This window comes from Hippopotamus amphibius, chromosome 1 (assembly GCF_030028045.1).
Source record: "Hippopotamus amphibius kiboko isolate mHipAmp2 chromosome 1, mHipAmp2.hap2, whole genome shotgun sequence".
Taxonomy (NCBI): domain Eukaryota; kingdom Metazoa; phylum Chordata; class Mammalia; order Artiodactyla; family Hippopotamidae; genus Hippopotamus; species Hippopotamus amphibius.
This window is the reverse complement of record NC_080186.1, coordinates 69,599,316-69,627,056: the sequence shown is the minus strand read 5'-3', so window position 1 is coordinate 69,627,056 and position 27,741 is coordinate 69,599,316. Positions and strand designations below refer to the sequence as shown.

Below are 27,741 nucleotides of genomic sequence, written 5' to 3'. Positions count from 1 at the left end.
TTTGGACGAAGACTTACTTGTAGCATTCTTACTCTTCTCGGAGTCAGCTTTTAGTAGTGCATTGGGGCGGGGGAGGGGGGCCCGCTCGGCAGACACGGACAGCCTCTGACCCTCCGGAGTTGGTATGTGATAAGCAGCCCTAGCAGTGCCATGTATTGGAAAAGCGAGCAGATGTTTGTGTGTAAACTAGAAGAAAAGGACGTGCCGGAGCTGGCAGTTCCCCCTGAGAAGGTGAGCGACCCGACGCCTGGCCACACCAGCTGAATCTCAGTTTCCTTGAAATGCAAGCTGTTTGCGCTCCTAAACGAGGTTCAGAAATTACCTGTAACGGCCTCATCTTCAAACCTGGCAATTTTTTTTTTATTACGTAGTAGCGTTAGTCAGTAATCACTGCCTCCCCTCCCCACAAGCGCACATAACCTGAGGCCATGGAGACAGTAATTTGGGAGACGAAGCCTCGAGCCTAAGGCGCTCTCGGGTGCATGTGAGTCATGCTTTTGTTGTGTTTGCAGTGGTGAAAGGGCGGTCGGGAGAGTGAGTCGGGAGGTCCAGGCGGCGGTGCGCTGGGACGGAACAGAGGCGCGCGGCTTCTCCTGCCCGGCCGCGGGCGGACGCTTGCCAGCCCTAAGGAGCGCCTCCGGCCGCAGGGCAGTCCGCCCTGCCGCGGCCCCACAGCGAAGCAGAAGCAGGGCTGGCTCCTGGAAGGCCTTTGGGATCCTAGGGCGGGCTACGAGGGCCATTTGACTTAAAACAAAACCGAAAGAAGCAAACCCCAGGGCTCTCGAGTCACACTGTTCTTCGAGTAGATAGGGAGAAACTGACAAACTCTCACCTCACTCTGGAGGCAGGACCCGCGGGGTATCTCGCATTTTAGGTTTGAAACTCATCTGCAGCTTGTTTAAGCGCCTCCGCGGGTCCCGCAGTCGGCACCGCTGACTTTGCGCCGACGCCGGCGGGGAGCACACGGCGAACTCGGGGTTCTTCTGCCTAAACTCTTTGTGTCTGCGAGGACGCGGCCTCCGTGCTGCGGCGCTGGGTCCCGGCCGAGAGCCCGGGGGACCGACCAGCATCTCCCCTGGTGCTGCTATAGGGGGGCAAAGAGGGAGGCGAAGAGACAGAAATGTAGAAGTGTGGGCCGTCAAGTTCGGGATCCCCCGCCGCCGCCGCCCCCCCCAAGCTAGAGTGTCTGTAAACGAAGGCAAAAAAAGCCCATAGCAGCTGAGTTTTCGTTTAAGAACAAAACTCCTGCAAAGGCTTGGAAACAGTTGAGTAATGCGCGTTGTTGCTTTAAAACATTTTGACCGAGGTTGGGTGAGTTGTGGTGTTTTTTTTTTTTAATGACACAAATTAAATTCAGCTGGATATTTTCCATTATTCGACCCGCTTTTTGCGCTGGTTAAAAATAATCCTTTAGTAGCTCAAATGTTGACTTACCGAGCAATAAGTGGCAATTTACACCTTAAAGAAACGAGTATAAATCACTCGCAGCTCTAATTGCTGTTAAGTTTACGAAAGAGCTGCTGGCTCGGTTTAATCTGAAGCATTTACATTCAAATTGTCATCGGAACAAACACCAGGCTTCTTAAATCCCGCTGTAATTAGCTTTCAAGTATCCTATTAAACCTCTTCACCTTTCGGGCTATCCAATTCAAAAAGCCCCCCTTTAAAAATATATGTGTGTCTTGCTCTTTTAATTGAGGCTATTAAAGAAATCAAGTTTCTACCCCCACCCCCTCCTCAAATCCTCTTTTCTTCTCTCCCCACCCCCATGCACCCCCTTTAGCCCGGTGATCCCCGCTCCGCTGTGATTGACGTCTAGAAAGAAAATGCTTTGTGCGAGGATGATTGTTATTAACTTGTTACCCCCGGCAGGGGGGCGGGGAACCGACGTGCTCCGGTGAGCGCAGGGACCCGGAGCCCCGATAGCGCGGCAGCGCGCCGGGAGAGTCCTCGGTGCTCCGGCGGCCCCTCGCCGCTCGCTAAAGCTGCGCCGCCGCCGTCCGCGGCCGGCAAGGGAGGCTGCGTCGCCGTCCGTTCGCCCGCCGCGCGCGGGCCCAGGCGCCCAGACGGCTGCACGCGCGGCCCGGCGCGCCGGGGGCCTTCATTAGCCCGCCCGGCGTCCGCAGAAGCTGCAGCTCTGGGCCGCACGTGCGGGCTCTGAACTTCTCGTCTCTGTTTCTCCCCACTTCCCCGCCCTCACCTCGCCAGTGCCAGGGGCTCATGTCGGAGGAGTGCGGGCGGACTGCAGCCCTGGCGGCCGGGAGGACTCGGAAAGGCGCCGGGGAAGAGGCACTGGTGAGTGGGTAGGGACCCGGGTGCTGGAGAGACTAGCCGTGGGGAGGAGGCCCCAGATGGAGGGCTGCTGTCCCCGCGCTCCTTCCCGGGCCCAACTGGCCCCTCGGGGAGCGGGTGGAGAGGGGTCTTGGGTGGGGTGAGAAGCTGAGCCGGTGCGGCTGGCCGCGCGGGGCCGCCAGGCGCCCCAGATCCTTGAGGTCAGCGGTCTGCAGCCCCGGCGGTTGCGTGGTGGGAGCTTGGACCCGGGGGAGAGGGCGAGAAGCGGGACCTCAGGAACTGGGGGTGGTTTCTGGTAAGGGAGGAGAGGCGGTGAGGGAGCCCCCGTGGGTCTGTGGGATGGGGAAAGGAGGAGGGGTCTGGAACCGCCTGAGACCGCGCCTCGTGGCTTCCTGCAGGTGAGCCCCGAGGGAGTGGGGGACGAGGACTCGTGCTCCTCCTCGGCCCCACTGTCCCCGTCGTCCTCGCCCCGGTCCATGGCCTCGGGCTCCGTCTGCCCCCCTGGCAAGTGTGTGTGCAACAGCTGCGGCCTGGAGATCGTGGACAAGTATCTTCTCAAGGTAGGGCGGAGCCGCGAGGCCCAAGGGAAGTGGGGTTCCCAGGGAGCTCTGGGAAAAGAGAAAAGTTTATTTTTCCTCTTTTCCACTCAAGTTCTCGCTCGAGGTTGTAGACTTTCTCAGCACAACGGCCCAATCAAGGGTGGGAGAGTGGGAGAAGAAATCTTGGAATACCCCCTGTTGTTGCAAAACTGCTTGTGTGTGACACATCCTCTCCTAGAAGTCCCAATACCCCGGGTGGATGGACTGGAGGTAGCCACCTACTTTAGAGGAACAGAAATGGGGAAACCCTTACCCATTCTGGAAACAGGGTCTTCCTCCATCCGCAATAACACCCACATGTCTGCCTGCTTATGAGGGTTCCAAGTCTGTATATGTGGACCGATTTCCCCTTTTCAGTGTCTCCTTTGGTGAGAACCACTGTAAAGTGCCTTAAAGGGTCTTTTGTGGACAGTTATTTTACATAGTCGCATGTTTATTTACACTAAATTCGTAGTAGCATTTAAATAAAGACCATTTTCAATATCTTCCTCCTCTTAGGTTTAATACTTCAGGGCCACCCAATGATTTTTTTTTAAATGTCCAGTGCTTAGTAGAAAAAAATGGAAATTGATGTAAACTTAGACAAAACAGAAAGAAAGAAAAATGCCTGGGTTGAAGTGCTTCAAGTGGTGGTTTGAGAGTTGACTGTCTGTCTTAATTTGTTTTACTTCTCTCAAGATATTGTGGGGGAGTTTTGGAGTACAATTTCTGGCAGGCCAGTTATCCATGTCCTTCCATGAAGGATCATAGTTTCTTGTGTCTTAATTCTAATACCATGGAATTCAACTTCAATAGCTTTTTAAAACCACTATTTAAAATAATGATCTCTCCCACACTGGATTAGTAGCAAACCAGTTCACTTTCTATTCTCCTCACCTTCCCCCAGTTTTTCAGAAGAACTCATATGGAGAATATGAATTCAAAAAGCAAATTAGTGAGTTTCTTTAAATTTCTCCCTCAATATACAAAGCTACTTCACCTGGGAAGTTGGAATGATACCTTGTAGATGCAACCCAGATAAAGCACCAAAAAGAGTTTTGGTGAAAACTTTTAAATAGTGACTAAGTTACTTAATTGGTGGTTGATTCTTAAAGCTGGCTTTCTCTTTAAATCTGCTTTCTTAAAATTCCCATTTCAGTGTTTCTACACCTGAGCCTTTTTAGATATTTCAAAACCATCTTTTGGATCAAACCTAGTTTCTTATTTTCAATGAGCCCTCTCAATAATTAGCTTAATCTTTAAGAATGTTTCTGAATGGATCTATAATAGATACATACCAGAGGAATAAAGAAAGAAGTAACTATAAAGTGACTCTTAACATATCCTCTGAAATAGATAAAATTGTTTCTAGTGTTCATCTTTTATATGTTAACATGTTTATATATTATATATTTATATTGTATAAAATAATCTGTTATCTAAGTGAGTTTTCTAAAGCAAATTGTAATAGGACCAGAGTCCTCTCAATGAAGTCTTCTGTGTACAGTCTTAGTCTCCCTCTTTTGTATATATTAGTACATGTACAAGAAAACTAGCTTCTTATATAGGAAACTAGCTCTAACAAAAGTTTGACACTTTATGATTATGTAAAAACTCTGAGTTAAAATTTCCCCCCATTTAGAGTGCTTATTCTTCCAGATAAGTTTGAATTCAACTTGAAACACTCATGAAAAAAATAATTATTAAACCTAATTGAATATTTGAGGGTATAACTGTTTAATATAGAAAAATACCATATCATGAGGCAAGTACAGTGGAGTTAGAACAAAGGAGAGGAGTTAGATGCATCTGTTGCCCCATCTAATACTTCAGTACCCTGTGGTTTGAGTGATTTTTTTCTGGCTTGGTCCTACATATGTATACATACAGAGATTGGATCAATGCTAGCCATCAGGAAAGGTTTATGGTCTCCAGAATTTTCTCCGTTCACCTCACTTTCCTCTCTGGAAAAGAAATGGAAGATGAAGGAGTTTTTTTGTTTTTTTTTTTTTTTAAAGTAAACTTTGAGGAAAGGTGGCAAACCAGGCATTATGTCTGGCTTTAGGGAACTAGAGAATGGCCATGACTCTGCCCTGAAGCCTGCATCTATCCTTGCTTTAAAAAGAAAAAAAAAAAATGAGCCTGGATAAGATCAAAATGCAGAAGGCCTTAAACAGTGGAATACTAAAGGAAGCCTCTACAGCTAAACTTTAACTTAATTGGGCCCATTTGAGGAAAAAATAGAAAGAAAATGCATCTCTAATTTCCAGGACAGCATTCACCATTGTTATTTTTTTTTTTTTATTTCGATTTCCTCAGATTTTTTCCCATTGTTTCCTATTGCTATTTTCCCAGTTTTCTTGTATGGTGAACATAGCAAAACCAAAACTTTAAATTTCACTGCAGTGATACTCTCATGAGTGCTTTGAATAGAGGTACATAACTGTAATTAGAAGCCAGCGAAACTTTCTTCTTCAGCTTCCAAGTAACTTACATATTTCATATCAGAGAAGAACACGTTAAACAGTAATGCTAATATGATAGAATCATTGGACGAGATAGTCTTTGTTATCAAATAGTGTGGCAAAAGCTGTATTTCACAATTTCCCATTTTTCCAATTTCCTATATTAGGCATTAGATATATTTGAAGAGTATAACTAGTGTTTTTGCATCATTGCCATTGTTTTAAATGAAATTTAAGCATAAACCTAATTCCTGTGTCCATTTAACAAGAGCAAAATTTAGGAGCCTGCCTTACAGACAAATTCAATTCAATACACATCTTCCTTCTTGAAGGCTAAAGATCCGCCGCTTATACTGTAATGGCAACAGTTTAAGGTGAGGGTATTTATGATTTGTCCCCTGATGTGACAATATTTCATGCCCCTATATAGAATATAAAGTGCTGTGATTTAAGTTAAATTAAAGCATTGCATGTCTTACTTCCTGAAGTGTAAATGGCAAACAATACTTGGGGGCCTTTTTAGAAACTGCTTATAATACATTTATTTTTTTCCTCTAGTAATCAAATCATTAAGGTAGGGTTACCAGTGCTTTATGTCTTGATTTATTTAATGTTAGACAAGAGCCAGGGCCTTGGCCATATCTATATTTAAATCTACCTTAGCAATTTTTTTGTAAGTGAAGTGGATTGCCTGGCTTCTTTACAAGGGTAAGTATGTATCTTACAAAGCTCCTTTTCCATTTTCTTTATCACTTTAACTGATGCACAGTTTATAATTATTTAGCTAAAAAGTAGATTGGGAAGGTATGTGGCTTGAATTCTTTGGCTGCCATATTTCCTGGTGGGAAGAATTTGGTCAAGGAAAAAATATAAAACCACTATGTGGGACTTTAAAGTGGCCAAAATTTTCCCTGTGTTCATAGATGTTTGATTAAAAACAAAACAAATGAAAAGAAACCTGAATTTTTCAAAGGTATATTAAAAACAATTAAGCACAAAGTGTAGAATATGCTATTGTGATTTTCTGGTTGAGGTCTAAAATAGAATATATCTAGATGCGTATTTGTGTAAATGACACCTCTTAGATGGAAACCTTCAGAGCACGTGTTAAAATATTAAGGGGCCAGCTTTTAAAATTGCCTGATACAGAAAACCGATGAAGGATACTCTTAAATGTGGTAATAGAATGGCTTCTTATTCTGCCCCTTTTTTCTTCGCAGGTGAATGACCTGTGCTGGCATGTTCGGTGTCTCTCCTGCAGTGTCTGCAGAACCTCCTTAGGAAGGCATACCAGCTGTTATATTAAAGACAAAGACATTTTCTGCAAACTTGATTATTTCAGGTACACTGAAACTTTTTCTTTTTTAGTAAGTAGGTACTCCAAAAAATTATTACGCAGAGGATTTTGTAAATAGGCTTTCTTGTCCAGTTTTATTTACTGAAGCCCACTTTTTCTTATACAATGGATTTCAAAATGAGAATGCTTCATATTTTTGAGGTATAATTTGTATTAAAACAAATAAAATTAGCATGTTTATATGTTTTAGGAACTCAGTGTACAAAAATTAATTTTAAACAATTATCTCCACTTTGGCGAATGAAAGTTTTAGGTATTAAAAACAGGAAATCTTCTTTGCTGTGCAGAGATATAAAGTATGAAATTATAATATGACTTATTATAACAAAGCCCTTTGCCCAGGGGGAGTAGCGAGACAAAATGAGATAATTATTGGGGGAAAAATCAAGGTTTTGTTGAGCTTTTACCAGTTTACTATAGAATGACCCCTAGTATTATACCTATAAAATGCCAGCAGTTTGGAAACTGTGACAAAACATATTATTCAGTAGAACTAACCATTCCAGTATCAGAAATACACCAAGTCTAATTATGTATTCTGCCTAAAAATCCTGTTTTCTTGTTTCTTCTTTGATCTTTGTTTTGTGAGATTTTATTTGCCTAGGATATTAAAGGTAACATTTTCTCCACGTGGTCTCTTTATAATTGTTTAAATGTCAAGTTTCTTCTAAGATAGAATTCAATTCTTACTGGATAACTATCTCAAAATTGAAATCATCCTTAAGCATGACTTTTTAAAATTATCACATTTTTTCTTTATTTGCATTTCCAAATGAAAAAGAATGTTCATTGTGAAATTGGGAAGTTAATACTACATAATGAAGTTTGTAATACTAATTATGCTGTTTATACTCAATTTCAAAAACTGATTTAAGAGAGTTTAGTGATTGATTTGAATAAAATTGCTAGGTAATTTAAAGCACTTCATGAAACCCAGAGTCCTTTATTTTGTAAAGTCATAGAGTTTTATAATTACCCAAAACATATATTTCTCATCAGGTTTACTCTCTGTTTCCTCAAAAATAGCAGCAATTTGTCTCTTCTTTAGGATATGCTAATCTTAATTTTTTGTTTTTTTAAATAATTTAAAGCTTCTTGAAATGTTTGGTTTCAGAGACATTGAAAGTCTGGTTCTTCAGGATTTTTTTTATATTTCATATTTTACTATATCTTGAAATTTATTTTTATGATTCAGTTTTTCAGATTAACTTAAAAACTGACAATACTTCTAGAGATATGTTAAGGAATAGACAGACACATATACTTACTTAGTTTAATGTGGATATGCCAGGCTATGACGGCAGTTGTGGTAGGAGATATTTTAGAGAGTATCTGGTCATTATGAATGAGAGAAAAAAGAAATCTTTACATCTGGCATTTTGTTAAGATTAACTTTCATTAATCTCTAGATATGTATTTAAAAGTTTTAGGTACTATTTCCACTCCTCTTGTGGATGGTAATGCAATAAATAGTTTGTTCACCAAAGGAAACATTTCTGAGTTTTCCTTCTTCACACCAGAGTGAACAATTTCTGTTCTACTCAATTTTTGATAATATCCATTTTAAATGTTTTAACTTAAAAAATTCAAAGCATTTTCTAATTATCCCAACTTGGTTTTAAGATGTCGTTATTTATATCTTCAGTGGTATACTTTCGTACTTTCAGGTTTCAATCTGGACTGTGTGTGTGTGTTTGTTATGTTGAGTCTCTAGGTAATTTATAACCGCACTGATATTTTTTACAAGAAGGATATTGAAACTCATATTTCATTTATTTTAAAAGAAAAAGTCCTATTCTCCTTTAGAGTACAATGAGAAGTTTTTGTTTTATAAACAGGTTTGAATTATCCCATCTCACCTTGATTGCTTACTGTATTGATTCTTTAAAAAATAATGGATTCCTGTTTCATTTTCAAAATACTTGGGTTAATCCAGTGAGTAATATAATGTGTTAGTTTAATCTTAGACTGATGAATATCTTTCCAAGCATTAAAATCTTCACCTCCCACCCTTCTATTTATGTAGAAGATATGGAACTCGATGCTCTCGCTGTGGGAGGCACATCCATTCTACTGACTGGGTCCGGAGGGCCAAGGGGAATGTCTATCACTTGGCGTGCTTTGCCTGCTTTTCTTGCAAAAGGCAACTTTCCACGGGAGAGGAATTTGCTTTGGTGGAAGAGAAAGTCCTCTGCAGAGTGCATTATGATTGCATGCTGGATAATTTAAAAAGAGAAGTGGAAAATGGTAAATATATACTTAAAATACTTTTGAATCTTTTGGGACAGTGAACACAGGGATAAAAACGATTTTTCCTAAGGTGGTTTCAAAGCATTATTTTGTGCAGTGTAATTGTGGTGAAACTCATTAAGCCCTCTACAGTTAGTGATGGTCTCCATCTGTTTATTTACAAGAAAAACCATGGCATGTGTATTCGCCTTGTGCCATATTCTCAGGAAGCAGACTTGAGTTTAGGGTTCTGTTTTGCTTTTTGTAACCATTTGTTTCCTTGTATTTGCATTTGTAAGGATGAACCTTATATGTGCACTTCCAACTTGGTGCACTTTTGGCTAAATATACAAGCCTATAAATGGAATATTGTTTCCACAGTATGTTTCTAGTATGTTCTAAAACTTAAGGGATTTGGCAAACTAGAAGATGTATACAGTTTCAGACCAAGACAAGAGATGCAAGAAACCTATCATTGTGTGACTGGCCCCATTTGAGTTACCAACATGAATGGTGTGTTTTTTAAATGCAGGTAATGGGATTAGTGTTGAAGGCGCCCTCCTCACAGAGCAAGATGTTAATCATCCAAAACCAGCAAAAAGAGCTCGGACCAGCTTTACAGCAGATCAGCTCCAGGTAGACATGACAATGAATTTATGAGCTTATGAAGCTCTTCCCCACCAAAAAAAGACCAAAAAACAAACAAACAAAAAAACCCCAAACTAACAAAGCCAAACAAAAAACAATCTCTATGCTATCTTAAAACAGTTTTATGTTTTCAAAAAAGGTTAGCCTGTACTTTTTGTGAAAACTAACTTGTTAAATGTATGAAAACATTGCCCTAAATATTGTTTATCAATATTTGGAGAGTCATGAAATGATGTGAGCTCGTCCTTCAAGTTTGTCTCCCTGGGGTCTGTTAGCATTGACATCAAAGTGGAAACAAAATGTTGATCTGTCCTGACTTCCTGATAAAAATTGCTTTAACCCAGGCGTTTACATTGCTACATGTGATTGTGATAGAAGACAAAATATCTGGGGACTCTTAACAGAAAGAGACATTCGGTATGTGGGTATGTGGGACACTAATCTTTTTAACAAACCACATTGAGTCTTTTAATGGACAATATTGTACATTTTTGAGTAGGAAAGAGTTGAAAACGCCTTGCCATAAACAGGAATCTGCTGATTGACTCCAATCAAGTAGACCCTTCTTGTTTTTAAAGGGGGTAGAGGGAGTAATTCTATAATTTGTTGCTTAAGTTGATTATGTTCCCTGAAAAGGGAGGAATTATTTTCAACTTAGTTGCCCTAAATATAATTGTCTTAAGTTCTATTTATGCAAATTGTCAAGAAAGTAGTGAAATAATTGCTCCTTGCTTTATATTTAAGTCTACACATACAATGGTTCTTTCTGGCATTTTTTTCAGATAAAGAAATCACATTTTCTAAAAGATTAATGTGACTGAAGTGTTTGTTTTATGTCAATGTGAGGTAACATCTATGGAGCATCTACCGTGTATGGCTGGGTGCTTTACATGTAGTGTCCGTCTTAGCTCAGACTTGAAAGGATATTTATACAATGTTGAGAAATGAGTGAAGGTAATTTTTTGAAAAAGCATTTATAGTATTCTAACACTTGGCAGCATTTAAGATGAATGCAGTGAAAGAGAGAATTTTTATTTTGAGAGTGGTTAAGAAAGAAGCCGTGATAATGACACAGATATTCCAAGGGAACTTAATGGCATTGAAAAGCAATCTAGCATTAAAATTTAGATCCATTCTAAAAAATTTCCAAAAGATTGTTTTTGATTTCTTAATTTAGGCATAGACTACATGGTCAGTAAGTAGGAAATGAAAGATAAGGCAACTGAAAGAAATATCTGTTTGAACGTTGCTTTTCTGGGTGCCTCATTTGGTTGTAATGAAGCTCACTTAAAGCCCCAGGTTAGGAGATATGAGTAACTGTTGGAGACCTGGCAGCAAAATACCCAATAGCTAAAAGATGTCTGAGTTAAAATATAATCTCTAATACAAATATGTTCTGTTTATAAAGTGGGCTGTTTCCATGGAAGCCTGGCTATAATTTTAATAATCATAAGGCTGATAACTTTAGTTTGATATAAAAATCTGTGAGTAAAAGAATAACTGAAAATTTCAAACCACTTTAGGCAGGTATACAATCTCATATAGGAAGATAGAGGCACTAATTAAATAGAAAGGGAATAATATTTCTGGAGGTCTTTGTGTACCAAGTCCTATGCCAGACATTTTCTCTACATTATCTTCTTTTATCTCTTAAAATTCTTTGATATAGATAGCCTCATCCAAGAAGGGATGAGGGGCTCCCCCAAGGCAGACTACCAAGGGAATGGCAGAGAAGATATCTGGGCCCTGATCTGGTCTTTTCATTTTGCTTGGCCTCCCAGGAGACCATGAGTAGAACCATGCCTTAAACTTCACTTAATGGCAGTGGCAGCTGAAACAAGAGTGAGATTCTGAATCTTGTAGATAGCTTTATAGTTTTAAACTGCAAATGTGCACAAACTAAGCCATGGATTATTATATGAAAATGTGATCTGAATCATGTTTTAAAAAAATTATATCAGAATCATAGGTTTTTAAAAATGAAAGCAGAAATTATATGCTTTCAAAGCATGTTCTCATTTATTCAGTATTTATTAGCATCTGTCTATTCCAGGAATGGCTGAAACGAGTGAGATGCAATCCTTGTCCTCAAATGTTCTTTGTAGCTTAGGAATCTAGGATAAGTTGAATCATTATACTTTGCCAGAACCTCTAATAAATCAGGCAATGTACTTCAATGTCAAATTGTCCTACTTTTCAGAAAGCTGAATATATTTAAGTAGTGTTTAAATTCAGCAAAATTATAAAATATAGATCAGTAAGTCAAGAGTACCTGGTTTGGTCAAGAGTTAAAATGAGAAGAACAAACAAATTTCCCAAATTCTTCTTTAGGAACTTATGGGAAGAAAAAAATAGTTTAAGACTTTCAAAATAGAATACTATTTTGTGTTGGCAAAAATATTTCAAATACTGTCTCATTTGTATATATTGTATTTAAAAAGTTCCAACAATATTAGGTTTGTTTATTGTAGTTGGAAGTACTTGCTCAGTGATTATTAATGTTAAGCCAAGGTTAGCACCTACTTTAATCTACTTTTAGATCAAGTTGGTCAGCTGCTACTATGCTCACTCCTGACGTTTCTGGTAGATTCTCTGGCCTTAAAATGATGTGTTACAGAGCCTTGCTCCTTGGCATATTAAAAGAGCTCAGAAAAGGAGTACGGTGGGTTTTGGCATCATTAGTGACTGGAGAGTAATGAAACCAAGTCAAAATTAAAAGAGTTCTTTTGTGAGACTAAACACTGATGAACACATCTTACCTTCCCTTTAACATATTCCAATTTTGAACCATCAGTGTTGATTTAAGTTTTCCTTTATTCCTTACAGAGAAATTGCTTTAGTAAATGTAATTTGGTTCCATTATTAAACTTGTGAATTTGAAATGTGTTTGTAAAAAGCATGCTGGTTTTGTTTTATGAATTATCAGTAATGGCCTTAAACAAATTTTCAAATATCTGTTCAGTTTTTCTCCTTGAAAAATTAAAAAACAAAGACATAATTAATTTGTTCATTCATTTTTCTCTTTGGGATGTTACATGCTTAATGACATATAAACACAACTGTTTACACATGAAGATATTGAAGTAACACATTTGGAGTAGGAGAGGAAGAATGAAGTGAACTGGGCGAGATTATAAACTTTTAGTCTGATTCTGGCCCTTTTTTAAAGCAAAAATATTGCTGTTTTACAGCGAGTGTGTAGACACGTGTAGTTGGACAAGAAGCCAGGAATACTTAACTGAAAAAAATATCATTTGTAAACCTTATAAGGTTTCCTGGAACAACATCAATCATTTTCTCCACACTGTCTTCAGATTTCCCTCATGTTGTCGAGGATCATCCCGTCAGGGTCTTCACCACATACTATGTGACGGGAAGGGGGATTGACTCCTGCAGGTATAAAGAATAAGACATTCCCTTTGCCCGCAAGAAACTCACTTTCTGTTGTGGAGAGGTCGACTTGCTGACACATTAGTTAGCTACCCAGGGACAAGTGCAGTGGCAGAAGATAGTATTATATGAGGAGCAGAGTGGAGAATGCAGCTAATCTTGCCTCTTGGAAATGGTGTTGAGGTCAGCAGGACTTAAGGTCTTTAGGTAGGTTACCGCCATCCCATGCCCACGGACATGCACGATCATGTTGGATGCCCGGCTCCCCTTTCTCATTCTTATGATACTTTCTTTATATTTTATAATACTTCCCTCTATTGACTCTTATGTAATAAAATTCAAACATCCCACTTAATTTCCATGGTTTCCTTTTCTGAAAGGATCCAAAGCCCTTGGCTTGTGCTTTTCTTCTGGTACTCCTCCTTCCTGCCCTCCCCCTCCACTCCAAACCTTTCCCTTCAGCTTGTATTCTTGGTAATTATTGGTATGCATGTATCTTCTAGGAAGTTGAGACCAGGTTCCAATCCAAAGGTTCACATCAGAATCACTTGGGAGTTTTTCCATCTATAAATGTTTAGATCTCAGGAAATTCTTATTCAGTGGGTTGATGGGTGTCTTTTTTTAAGATCCCAGATGTTCCTTTGCGTAGAGCAGTGCTCACAACAATTAATGATGGAGTCATTACAATGAAGTGGAATCCATCTGTTGCACTGTCTACTGTTTGCAGGCTGATAAAAATTGTTGTAGGGGCCTTGAACCTGTTTTGCTCAGTAGAGGCTGAAGATATGATTTTTGTATTTTAAAAGTTTTTTAATGCTAGCCATTTTAACAAAATGGAAAAAATAGTAAAGAGACGTACTATTATGCATTTTATTTGTGGGTTGTCAGAATGGAAGAAAAGATGAGCTTATTTTTAATAGCATAGTTGGGAGACAAGTTTTTATGTTGAAATAGATTTTATTTAAAAATTACAACATAGCAACTTGTGCATAAAGGTACACAATGTGCGTTCTTTTTATTTATACATACTTCCTCATATTGATTTTCAAGTAATAAAATACAGGTATCTCATTTTCTTGTGCATGTCTTATCTCTCCTGTCATCAAAATGCATAAGACTGAGCTTCTTGTTTTTAGCTATTTATTACCTACATTTTTTAAAAACAGGTTATGCAAGCACAATTTGCTCAGGACAACAACCCAGATGCACAGACCCTCCAGAAACTGGCAGAAAGGACAGGCTTGAGCAGACGTGTGATACAGGTGATTATTTTAAAAGTTAATCAAAAGATGTTAAAAGTTCTATTCTAGGTCTTTATAAGTGTAAATTGTTTTTGTTTTTTGTTGTTGTTCTGTCTTGTGAAGAAATGTCAAAGCATTTAGCTTCCCATTTTAGGTCTTGTCACACTCTAATCAGTTTTTCTTTAAAACCTGATAATTAGCCTGTTTGGTCTACCGGCTACCATTTGTTGACCATTCATTAATTGCTCAGAGCAACCCTAAGGAGCCTCAGGCTAAAAAGACAACTGTGGTTCCAAGCTAGATCTGGTTTTGAGGCCAGAATTTTTTCTACTTTTCTATTATTGTATATGTGAGTGAGTGGGTGGGTGTGGGCGAGAGGGGGGATATTGATGGCCTTTGTTAAAGATCTGGGTAGAGGGAGTGGTATAAACAAAACTAGGAAAGAATGAGTTAGAGCAAATCTGTTGGAAGATATGTTTGCAAATTGTGGGGTATGGAATTGGAGAGGCTGTGAATGTAGAGTTCTCTTCTGAGCAAGAGAAAGACATGATATGTGATTTTAGGAAGAAAGGTCTGGTGACAGTACACAGGAAGAATTAGAGTTGGGAGAGGCTACGTAGAGATTGACAGATCAGGTGTGAGGCCCAGCAAAATGGTGATTTTTTGAAAAAAGACTTAACTGAAGTAATGGCCAAGAATTCATCCGAAAACATTTTATTGACTGAACACTGATGGCAAGTACTGGATGCTAGAGAGACAAGAAAAGGACCTGGATACTGTAATGGGGAAGCAGAGAGACAACGTTAAAGATGACTCTTCAATTTGAAGTCAAAGTATCCATGGGAATGGTGCTATTGGCAGGAATATTAAAGGTTTTTTAAAAAACAGTTTGATAGTGGGGAGGGAGGTGAATTCCCTTCTAGCTCTGATAATCAGGCAATGATGGCAGCAATTGAGCATGTAAACAGGTATTTTAAAAGATGGACGGGACTCAGAGAGATCCAGTGACATGAAATTGGGTAAGATCCTTAAAGAGATCATGGACAGTAAAAAGGGAAGAATGGACTTTATGGAGAGAGCTGTTTGAATTGGAGCCAGATTCTATACCAGATTCAAGGAATGAATCTGGTATAGAAGTATCATGGAGGCCCAAGGAGTTAGGTGGGTTCAAGATGGCGGTGGTCAACTGTGTCAAGATTTTGTATTTCCCTGAGATCAGGGAAATGGAAAATAATTTTAAATAATATTTAAGGTTGAAAAAGGCATAAGGAATTAATAGTGCAAGTGACCGTAACTATCGCGATGAAGTTCAGTGAGGGGAAAAGGTTAAGTTCAACAGTGCACATGCAATGTTTTATTTCTTAAATTGGGTGGTTGGTAAACAGGTATTTATTCTTCAGTTTATTTCTATTAAGCCTGAAGTATTTTGTAATTAAAAAATCATTTAAACAGACTTGAGGATGCAGCAGGGGAAGGGGAAGCTGGAACGAAGTGAGAGAGTAGCATTGACATATGTACACTACCAGCTGTAGAATGGGTGGCTAGTGAGAAGCTGATGATAGCACAGGGAGATCAGCTTGATGATGGGTGGTGACCTAGAGGGGTAGGATAGAGAGGGTGGGAGGGAGGTTCAGGAGGAAGGGGATATGGGGATATATGTATAAATACAGCTGATTCACTTTGTTGTACAGCAGAAACTGGCACAATAGTGTAAAGGGCTTATACTCCAATAAAGATCTGAAGAAAAAAAAATATTCATACTAAGAAGTCAGTGGGAAAGACCTAATGATGCTGTACCTTCTCCAGAGACCTAGATTCCCAGTGGATTTGGTTGAGTGCAGTGTAATGAGGCTCTCTGAAGAGACAAGTCCCATGACCTCAGTACTTTTCAAATGTCCAGGGTATTGTGTTTGTTTCAGAGTGCCAAATTTTAGAAAGGGACTAACAGAGAACCAGTATGAAAAGAGTACTCCCTTTAGAGGAAGGTTAAGGCCGTGAAAGTCTAGAAATCATATTTTGGTATTAACAGAAACAGGATATTTATCTGGAGAAAAGATCCAGAGATGGTAAGGGAAGGAATAGTAGAAACAGAATAGGTGTCTTTAAATGTATGTGAAAGGCTGTCCTACAGGCAGTGGGATCAGGTCTCTGCAAGGGAATGTAGGAAAAAAACAGATTTCACTCACAATGAAGAATTTTCTCGGTATGTAAGATTACAAAAATGGCATAGGCTATTTACTGCTGAGGTACTGAGTTCCCTGTACCTGGAAGTGAAGCTTCCTTTGTTGAGGTAGTTCAAACTCAATGGTCTAAGGGGTCCTTAAAATCTAAGACTCTGTACATTCAGTGACAGTGACTACTGTAGCTAAGTCAGATTCATGATTATTATGTGTTAGATTATGTTGAAGTTGGAAGCAAAGGAAAATGGAGGGTTTCTTATTATTTGAAGAAGTAAGGACCCCAGACAGACATCTGTCATGTATTGATAATTTCCAGGTATTTAGGTCACCAGGATCATGAGAAAGTTAACTTTATTTGAAGCACTAGAACTTGGAGAATATATTGTGGGATGGTGGCTTTTAATATGTGAGGATTGAATTTAAGTATTTTTGATAAGATGGCAAAGGAAGGAGTACTAGCAATTCAAATATATAGTCCTTCACAGTATTTTTGAAGGATTAATTACTGTGACCTCAAATAACAGTCATAACCTCTTTGACTAGCCTACTTCCTAGCACTGGGCACACTTTAGAAAAGTTAAAGAGATTTGGTTCCTAAGCCTTGATTCTAGTATGCAAACTAGGTTACCCAAAGATTAGGTAGAAATAATAGTCTTAGGGTGTAAGTACAGGTCTCACCTTTACTAGCTGAAGTCTGCATAGTGAGACATTGTAGCAGAGCAGATCATCATTGAGCTGAAATCACAGAATAAAGATGGATGATTTTACTTTTAACACTGTGCATCCAGCTACAATCACTGTTCACATACCCTTTCAGAGAGGTGAATAATGAATTGTGTATCTTACAGAAACATGATAAAACTTTGCTATTTCTTCCAATCAGTGTGCTTGGAGTTCTCTTTCCGTATTAAGACTCACATCATTTTTATTGCTACACATATTGAGCATAGCACAACTTATTTAGTTTATTTATAACTTTTTGCTATCATGAGAATGCTACAGTAAACAACATTGTGTGTATACCTTGCACATTTGTTCAGTAGTGTCCATAGGATACATTTCTAGAAGTGGGAATATTGAGTCAAGATGGAACATTTTTAGGGCCTTTGACTGATAGTACAAATATCTCCTTGCAGAAAGTTTATAACCAATTTATTCTACTAGGACCTACGTATGAAATTGCCTTTTCCCCAACACACGTAAATCCTAAAATCTATCATTCTTTTATATCCTTTCCAATTTTGAAGTCAGGAAATATTGTTTTTATTTATATTTCTTTTATTATCAGTAAACCTTAACATGTTTGCTTATTTTGTAATTGAAAATTGTGTTTTTTTAGCTCACTTTTCTATCTGGATATTTCTTTTCTCTTTATCTTACTGATTTTTATTCTATTTAGCATGTTAAACTTCCATAGTTCATCAATTTCCTTTTCATTTATTTTTTTCCGCATAGAAATTTTACATTGCTTTTTATTCAAATCTCTTAATTTTTTTTTCTCATAGCTTTGGCCTTTTTTATGCTTCTCCACCTAGAGAGTATATCAACATTGGCTTTTGTTTCCTTAAACATTTATGCTCCCAATTATTTACACATAAGCCCTTGTTTATCTGGAATTGATTTTTGGTTACATGTTGTAAAGTAGGCATATTTCTGTTTTTTTCCTCCCAAATGATTAGCCAGCTTTCTGTAAATCAGTTTTATGCCAATACTCACTTCCCAATAATTTAAAATTCCATCTTTTTCATACATTAAATTCTCATATTTGGCTCTTTAGGTTTTCTAAAAGATTCATCTTATGCATTAGTCTTTTCTTTTGCAGAACGTCTAGTCTGCTTTCAGCTTATATATTTTACAATTTAGCACTCAAATTTTTTAATAATGTGTTGCTCAGAAGAAAGTTTAACTCTTGCTAGAGGTTTGGAAGCAGAAGGAGGAAATTTTAAGTCAGTGAGGAGAGTCAATAAGACTGTATTTCATTCCTAAAGCTAGATAGCTCTCAGGTCAGAAGTTTTCTGATGTATGGAATCTTCAGTTGTATTCTGCTGTGCAAGTTACATGACACTTTGTGTTTGCAAACCTCTCTCTTTTAATTACCTGTTGATCTTTCCAAGGAGCTATTTGAATTAGCATTAAGGTAGTTATTCTACTGTTTACATCGTGCTTTCTTCATATTTATTTACGAAGCCTGAGATTTTTAAAAAAAAGAACGGAATAGTTTCCATCCAATATATAATTTATTAGAGACATAAGGTACTTTGAGGAAACTCTGGGAATCATAGTGCCATGTGTGTTAGGTTATGTGTAGTCCTCTGGAGTGCTTGTCTTCCAGAAACTGTTAGGGGAAAAGGCAGGTGGCAGCAGTTCCTGCTTACAAGTTGGGGAATGTGTGTGTGTGTGTCTTCTTGGCTGGATGGGTGACAGCAGTGGCACCTGTTGTTAAGAAGCCTGCAGAGGAACTGTGACTGAAGACATTGGGTGAGATCTCTATATAGGTACCCAAGAGTCTAACACTCCAGAAGATGGGGGGAAAGTCTTTGACTTCTCACTCCTTTTCCTTGATACATGCCTAAGCTTGTGCCTGAAATACTCCTCAGGTGCCACCACTCAGCCACCTGCTCAGACCCCATCGTATTATTAGTTTCTATTCCTTTGGTTTTAACCCCTTGAGTTTATATTTTGCAGTCTTCTGTTTGTAAGTCCCGAGGACAAGGTGTGCCTTTTGAAATCAGGCCAACTTTTTCATATAAATCTTTTTGCAGCTTCCTTCTGTTCCACATTATTCAGCGCTGAATCCCTTATGCCATCAAGTAACTACCTACCAGTCCCTGGGCTTCTTCTCTGATCCCCAAATGTTCTCATCCTAATTTCCTTAAAGTTTTTTTCCCTCCACTTCTCTGTCTTCTTGTGACAGAATTGTTCGGAGTGATAGCAAATGAATACTATAATATTTTAATAGAGGAAAACTCTGTAGGCAGGTTTTACTTAAGAGTAGGGAGTTCAAATGCAGGTAGCTTAGATACTGGAAGCATTCTGGGCAGTCTAGCCTTACTTACCCTGACTTGCCTGTAAAACTCCACTTACCCAGAATACGCTTCCTTTATTTCTGTGATAGAGTGGACAGCGGGGTTGTTAGCTCTTTACATTTGATGAACTCTTTCACTAGTGGATGTGTTTGGTATTTTATTCTCCTTAAATATCACTAGTTGTTTCTTATTATTAGCCTGATCTTAACCTGCTTCTTAGAGAATAGCCTATGTATTTGCTAGGAGAAATTGAACTCAGCAGGTTATAATATGACTGGAATAACTGAATAAAGAGGTTTGTAGAAAGCTTTAAGTTCTCAGTAGGGATTTTAGTCATTTGAAAAAGGATTTAAAATAAGCCCAGCAGGTGTCTGAGAATACATTTAGTAGTGTATTTTTTAAAAAATTCTGATGAAAGGGCTTTTCCTGTTTTCCTTTTTGTCCCAAATGCCAGTGTTAAAACCAAGGAGTCTTTTCTGAAATTTTGAATCCCCTCCCCCATTTTTATTTTGGAAGATGCTGGCTTAGTATAGAATCAGTTTTTAAGTAAATCACCAGATAATTATTATTTGGTCAAAGAAAATGACCATCGATAACTGTGCAAAATAGTTTCTCTTGTGTCTACAGAACTCTTTTTTAAAAAAAGCTTATTTAGATTTATGCTGTGCTTATATGATAGAGTGAGGTTGCATTTCTTGTTATGACATAGCTACATTGCTTTTCTCCTCCCTCAGGTGTGGTTTCAGAACTGTAGAGCCCGCCACAAGAAACACGTCAGTCCTAATCACTCTTCCTCCGCCCCAGTCACAGCAGTCCCGCCCTCCAGGCTGTCTCCACCCATGTTAGAAGAAATGGCTTATTCCGCCTATGTGCCCCAAGATGGGACAATGTTAACTGCGCTGCATAGTTACATGGATGGTAGGTACCCTAATATCTAACAGCTGCCTCCCAAGCAATCAATTACTGGTACCTTCTAATAGTATATTATTTATAGGATTCACATTTTGAAGTATTACCTCAGTAGTAGCTGAAAAATATTGTGTTGGGGGAGGGTGCAGTAGGGAGAACTATCCAACATTCTTATTTCTGTGACTGCCTCTTAAGGGACAAGGTTAACATTCACCTTACAGCTAAAATACAAATATTGCTAATGACTCATAGTGCTTGATTTTTACTTCAGAAACACTTTTTTGTTGTCGTTTTCACCTGATAAATATTTAAATAATTTATTTTCCTAGGATCAGAGAAAGTATTCACACTTAGATTTTTAGACTAGGGTTTACTGAGTTTTGTTAAACTTTTTTATTGAAGCAAAACATACATGTAGAAAAGGGCACACATAAGTATTCAGCTCAATGAATTAATAAAGTGAACATATCCATGTAAATACTACCCAGATGAAGTAGTAAAACATAATTAGCACCCTGGAAGCCTCTCTTATGTCCCCTCCCAATCATTATCTGCTTTCTCCAAAATAATATTGCCTTGACTTCTAAAATCATGTTCTAGTTTTGCCTGTTTTTGAGCTTTATGTAAATCGAACCATGCAGAATGTATTCTCATGTCTCACTTCCTTCAACTACCGTGTTTGTGAGATTCATCTGTATTGTTGCAAGAATCAGTGATTTGTTTCATTGTTATACAGAATTCCACTGTAGGAATATACCACAGTCCACCTTAGGGTTAGACGTTTGTGTTACTTCCAGTTTGGGCTTTTATATATACGCTGCTGTGGGCCTTATTGTACGTGTCTTTTGGTGCACATTAATTCACAATTTGGTTTGGTATATACCTGGGAGTAGAACATAGGGTCCTGGCTACACATAAGTTCAATTTTAGTTGATTCTGTCAAAAAGTTTCCAACAGCGGTTGAACCAGTTTACACTCAGACCAGCAGCACGTGAGAGTTCAAGGTGCAGCACATCCTCACCAACACTCGGTATGGTGTGACTTCTTAATTTAGCCAGTTTAGTGGTTGTGCAGTGTTTTCTTATTATTTTCATTCGCTTCTCTCTCATCACTGATGAGATTGAGCATTTTTTCACTGGGCATTTGTATATCCTTTTTTGTGAAGTGCTTATTCATGTCTTTTGCTTGTTGGTCTGTTGGCTTATCTTGTTCTTTCCTTGATTTGTTCTAGTTTTGGCTATATATTGCATATAAATACGTTTTTTGATGATTATATGTGGTGCAGATATCTCCTATTCAGTGGTTTGCTTTTTCTCTTAAGGACATGTTTTATTGAGCATAAGTTCCTAATTTTAATGTAGTTCATTTCATCAGTTTTTTTCCTTCATGGGGAGTGCTTTTTCTATGACCTGTTCAAGAAATTGTTTCTACACAAAGATAATAAAGATATTTCTCCTATGTTATCTTCTAGAATCTTCATTAACTTTGTTTTACCTTTGACATTTAGATTTACAGTCCAGCTACAATTGAATTTTATATGTGGTGTAAAATAAGGAGCAAAGGTTTTGTTATATTTTTGAAAGCACCAATTTCCCAGTTGCTTTGCTCTGCCACATTTATCATAAATCAAATGTCCATATAATTTGTCAATTTCTGTACCCTCTATTCTGTTTTATTGGTCTGTTTATTTTTATATCAATAATTGTTTTAATAATGTTAGGCTTATAATTCTTGATATCCAGTAGTACAGCCTTGTCCTACTTCGTTGTTCATTTGTAGTGCCATAAATTTTTCCACCAAAAAAAGAAAACAATTGAGATTTTAATATAATCTGTTGAATCAGTTTGTATGAAACTGCCATCTTAATAATATTGTCTTCCATATTATGATCTTAGTCTGTCTTTCTGTTTATTTAGGTCATCTTCAAACTCTCTCTTATATTCTAGCATTTTCTCTGTAGTACATCTTTTGTGCAAGATTTATTTGCAAGGTTTATTTGTAAGTTTTTATTTTGATGCAGTTGTAAGTGGTTTTTCCTCTGTATGTGGAAACCTAGGTTGGCAGCTATTTTCTTCTTCTTTTTTTTTTAAATTTTTATTTTTGGCTGCCTTGGGTCTTCGTTGCTGTGCACTGGCTTTCTCTAGTTGCAGCGAGCAGGGGCTATTCTTCGTTGTGGTGCGTAGGCGCCATTGTGGCAGCTTCTCTTGTTGCAGAGCATAGACTCTAGGTGCACGGGCTTCGGTAGTTGCTGCACGCAGGCTCAGTAGCTGTGGCACATGGGCTTAGTTGCTCTGCGACATGTGGGATCTTTCCAGATCAGGGATCGAACCTGTGTCCCCTGCATTGGCAGGCAGATTCTCAACCACTGCACCCCCAGGGAGGTCTGGCAGCTATTTCTTTCAGCACTTTGGCAATATGAATTACATTGTCTTCTTGCTTCCATTGTTTTTGTTGTTTAGAATATAAATAGTTAATTAACTTGATACCACTTGTTGAAGTCAGCTGTTGGTCTTATTCTTGCTCCTTTAAAAGTGAATCTTTTTCCTCTAGCTTTTCTCTCTCTTTTTTTTTTATAAATTTGTTTATTTATGTTATTGGCTGTGTTGGGTCTTTTTTGCTGTACACGGGCTTTCTTTTTTTAGTTATGGTGAGTGAGGGCTACTCTTCATTGTGGTGCACGGGCTCCTCATTGCTGTGGCTTCTCTTGTTGCGGAGCATGGGCTCTAGGCACGTGGGCTTCAGTAGCTGCAGCACATGGGCTCAATAGTTGTGGCTCACGGTCTCTAAAGCGCAGGCTCAGTAATTGTGGCACAACGGCTTAGTTACTCCGCGGCATATGGGATCTTCCTGGAGCAGGGATTGAACCTGTGTCCCCTGCGTTGGCAGGCGGAGTCTCAACCACTGAGCCACCGAGGAAGCCCCCTAGCTTTTCTCTTTATCTTAGGTTTTCATTTTAGTATAATGTGCGTAGATATGCTTCTTGAATATGTAGTTTGATGTATTTTACTATGGAAAAGGATCAGATTTTGTCTCTTCAAGTATTGTTTCTACCCTTATTGAAAAAGTCCATATTTTCCAGCATTTTGACCTTCTGTGTTCCAGTCTAGATATTTTCTTCTGACCTGTCTTCCAGTTCACTAATTCTTTCTCTGTCTATGCTGTAAAACTCATCCACTGAGTTCTTTTTTGTTTTGTTTTTCAGATCTTTATTGGATTATAATTGCTTTACACTGTTGTGCCAGTTTCTGCTGTACAACAAAGTGAATCAGCTGTATTTATACATATATCCCCGTATCCCTTCCCTCATCCACTGAGCTCTTGATTTCAGTTATTATGTTTTCAAGTTTTAGAATTTACATTTCATTCTTTTATATAGTTTCCACTTCTATGCCAGAATTATCTATTTTATCACTTTATTACTTAACAAAATTGTTACATTAATTATGGTGATACTGAAGTCCATATCTGACACCTCCAGTATTTTGTGGGTCTAGTCTATTGTTTTTTCCTGTTTTCAGTCAATTCATGTCCTATTTGCCTTGTTATTTTTTAATTGCACTTCAGATGTTAGGTGTGAAAACTAGAAATAATTTGAGGCTCTGGATGATATCTTCCTCCAGAAAGGATTTAGTTTTGCCTTTAGCAGACAGTTAGGTCAGAGGAAGATCAACTTAATCCAATCAGGCATCAGTCCTCACAAGGGCTGATATATTTCTGGGTCGCTACTCCCTGGAACTAGCCTTTTGGAATTCCCCCAAAAGCTTGTGTTTTGTTTTGTGTCTGTTGTTTTAATGAGGGCTTCTCTTCAGTGGTCCCTGATATTTGTTCCCCACCACCCAAAGTCTAATTCCTGAAAACTTTGCTATATGTCTCAGCCTCTTGGACACTCCTTTTCTTTTAAAATTGTTATTCAACTTGTGAAGGAAAAGTAGCCTCATTTGATTTCCCTCCTTCTCTAGGACTTGATTTTGCAAGTTCTCACTACCTGGGTATCTTTCAGATGCTTTCAAACAGATTTCTAAAAATTTTGTCCAGCTTTCTTAGTTGCTCTTGGCGGGACGTTGAACTTGAAGCAACATAGTTCTTGCTGAGAGTGAAAAGTTCATTTTAAAGTTTGATTAAAGAAAAATCAGAGCCTGTATCATTGTTGCCATTTACTCACACTAGAATTAAAATTGTGTGTGTTCGGATGAATGACTGTAGTGTTGTCTGAGTCAAATGTGCTTTGATGTACGTTTAGGGAAGAGGCAGTTAAGCATTCATACATGAGAATTTGGGGCAGAGGGTCACCCTATAGAGGCACCTTCCTATGAAAGCTAGCAGCGTCTCTGCAGATGAAGCTCACATGTGTTTCTAGCTGCAGGGTAAAGTGCAGTGAATGGGGTATGGATGGAGGACATTAAAGTGGCAAAAGCTTGTGGCCCCAAATAAAGATTTTGGGGTAAACCATTCCTGGATTCTCATTTAGTACTATACTCACTGTGCTGAATAAGCTAACGGTCCTGCTGAGGTCAGTGGAATGAGTGTAGTTTGGTGCCCTCAGCTGTAATCAGTAGTGAGAGAACATTGCCTTGGATTGTTTTTTGTTTGTTTTTAAATCAGTTTCATTTACCCTACAAAACTGATCCACAAATTTCTTTCTATTTTGTAGCTCATTCACCAACAACCCTTGGACTCCAGCCCTTGTTACCCCATTCAATGACACAACTGCCAATAAGTCATACCTAATTCCTTTTTTCAGGGATAGAAATAATTAAGGATATAAACTTGTCATTTATTATGTACAAAATGCCATTGAAAATATATTAATGTTAATTTTTTATTTAACACCCAAAGCATTTCCAACATCACTTTGCTGCCCAGGTATGTATCTCTAGTTGGCCTGCAAGACACTTTTATTGATTCTTCATTTTTTGTAAAACTTATGTTTACAAGAGGAAAACAAATCAAAACTTTTTTTTGTATTGTATGGAAATAATTCACTCGAGTGTGTATCTGTTAATTTATTTGTCATCAAAAGAGCACTTTGCCTAAAAGAAAGGACTGACAAGTGTGCAAAATGTTTACAATCCTTTGTGAAATTGTAGTGTATCATTAGTTTGTATCTGTAAGTTATTGTTATAAATATTACCTGTATTTTTTTTGTTATATACAGCTTTATACTTTGAAGCGTGTATCTGTGAATTTGCAACTGAAATTTATTTTGCCAATGTTTTCTGAATGAACCGAATAAAGCTTCTGTTGTAGCATGCCATGCAAACACTTTATTGTGTTTGTAGTTGATGAACTATGGCTGTAAATAACACTACAGTTTAATAAGCCCATCATTCTGAGTTTATTAAACATTTTCCATTCTCGTGAAAGTTTCAACCAATTAATCCTTTGTGTGTGTGTGTGTTCAGCAGTAAGTTGACTTTAGCCTCTTTCATATATAACAGTTCTTAATTTTAAAAAGTCATTTTGTTTGGAGCTGTTATGAGTATATTTTAATAGGAAACTTAATTGTACATGATTGCAGTTACTGGAGAAAAGAATACATGAAATTATCTAATTTGGAAAATTGTCCTTTTTGAACTATCTAATAAAATTAACGTGAAAGAAAAGGCAGAGCACTTTGCAAAATGACCTTTTGGGGTGTTCTAAGTCAGAAATAAAATGTGGGCCATAAGAATATATTTCTTCAGGATTGAAAAAGGATGACTAGAAATATTTGGAGTTTGTGACCAATGCTTCTAGAGCAGAGACTCTTTACTTTTTCTTCCTAGTGAACCCTCTTTAGGGATTATGATTCTGAGAGCTGAAATCTAAACCTCAGGACTTTATCCTTTGTAGCAGTGGACACTTGTCTTGGAATTACAAAAGTAAGTAGTGCCATCCTCACTAATTTTTGGATTTAAAGAATTTAATCAGTACTCACTTCTTGTCTTTTATACACCAATCAGGGAAAAAAAAAGGTAGTGAGAAAAAGTCTTAAGAATCTTAAGTTTGAGTCTTTAACTTGGCAGATTCACATCTGGCTGAGAACTGGAAGTAATAGTGGAGTATTTGTAATTCTATTCTAGTAATCATAAATGCAACCAGAAAGGAATCACGTGGATGTCAGTAACTTACTATCTGCCTCAAAAAAGAAACAACAAACCTAAGTTTCACTGTGGGAGGAAGGAGGAAAAAAGTGTTTTGTTTTTCTGAAACTTGCTGCTCCAGTTAGAATCCTTTTGGTCAAAATCCAAAAAACATAGCCAGTAGTCACTGTATCCGATCTTGTGAAATTGATGCTAATCTCCTTGGGTTTTTGTCTACCTGTCCCAGGCATGAAGTGGTGAGGTCAGCTTTACCTTTACCAGATGTGGAGGAAAGCACTTGTAGTCTAGCCAACTTCTGCAGTGTTAGCAGCTTATAGCCTTTCCCAGATGCATGTAATTGGCACCCTTTAGCCTGGGAGGTGCTTGAGTGTGAGTGTTCCTCCTCCTCCTCACCACTCTCTGACTGTTCAGAGAAATTTTAGGAACCACATCGCTACCCTTTTTAGTTCCAAAGATGAATGCCGAAAGTTGAAGTAAAATTTCCATAACAGAAAGGTTCAAAGCTGTCAAAATGAATGAGATGTATATCCATCATATGAAGTTGTTAATAATAAAATATGATAGATAAGAAAGTACTAAAACAATTTTACATGTGATACAAACATATGACTGTTTTCATTTCTTTCAGTGGAAGTCAGAGGCCCTAATTTTATAACTTTAATTATGGAAAATTTGAAGTATTTCCATATTAGTAATTCTCATTGTAAGCATGTAGGCACAGTACTTATTTGCTTAAAATTAGAGGGTGATCAAACAATTTTTGTGAGTCTTGGAGCAAGACTCTTTATTGTTGGACTAGGAAAGACCTAGGTAATAAGTAAGTTATCACTTAGGCATTCAGAAATGTATGAGCTGTAAGAGGGTAAAGATAACTTTCTTGCTCTGCACATCAGTTGAATCACCAGTTCAGACATTAAAAGTGAAATCACACTGAGTCAATACCCTTAAGTGATTCTTGTTAGTAAAACAGGGTAGCTTTCACATTTAGCAGTAATTGTACATTATGCAAATGCCATTCTGAAAATTCCACATTACTTTATAAGTACATGTATTTTGAGTATCTCATAATCAGTATTGTTAGAATTATAGTTCATGCTTTTAAAAATTGTTATAAGCATTTGAAAACTTATAGCTGTAGTATTTCTTTTTTTTTCAATTCCTAATTTCTTTTTAATCTCTTATTAGTTTCCAGTATACTTATATATTAGCCTTGCAGGTAGTTTTACAAAATTATTCAGAGAATGCCATTTGAACAACAGAATTTGCATTGACTTCATTTGCACATATTGAAATATGCTACCTCTCTCTTCCCCATCAGATATTCTTCTTTTGATGCCTTTATC

The 27,741-nt window shown here is 38.1% G+C and overlaps 1 protein-coding gene across 1 annotated transcript; it reads left to right on the top strand.

Moving 5' to 3' along the window:
• Positions 1-25,571, top strand: LHX8 (LIM homeobox 8). Its single transcript, XM_057749100.1, has 9 exons — positions 1-231; positions 2,209-2,295; positions 2,691-2,852; positions 6,556-6,677; positions 8,719-8,939; positions 9,454-9,557; positions 14,126-14,221; positions 20,141-20,324; positions 24,967-25,571. The coding sequence occupies exons 1-9, from the start codon at positions 151-153 to the stop codon at positions 25,041-25,043; spliced, it is 1,134 nt and encodes a 377-aa protein (XP_057605083.1). The 5' UTR covers positions 1-150; the 3' UTR covers positions 25,044-25,571.
• The last annotated feature ends 2,170 nt before the right edge of the window (positions 25,572-27,741 follow it).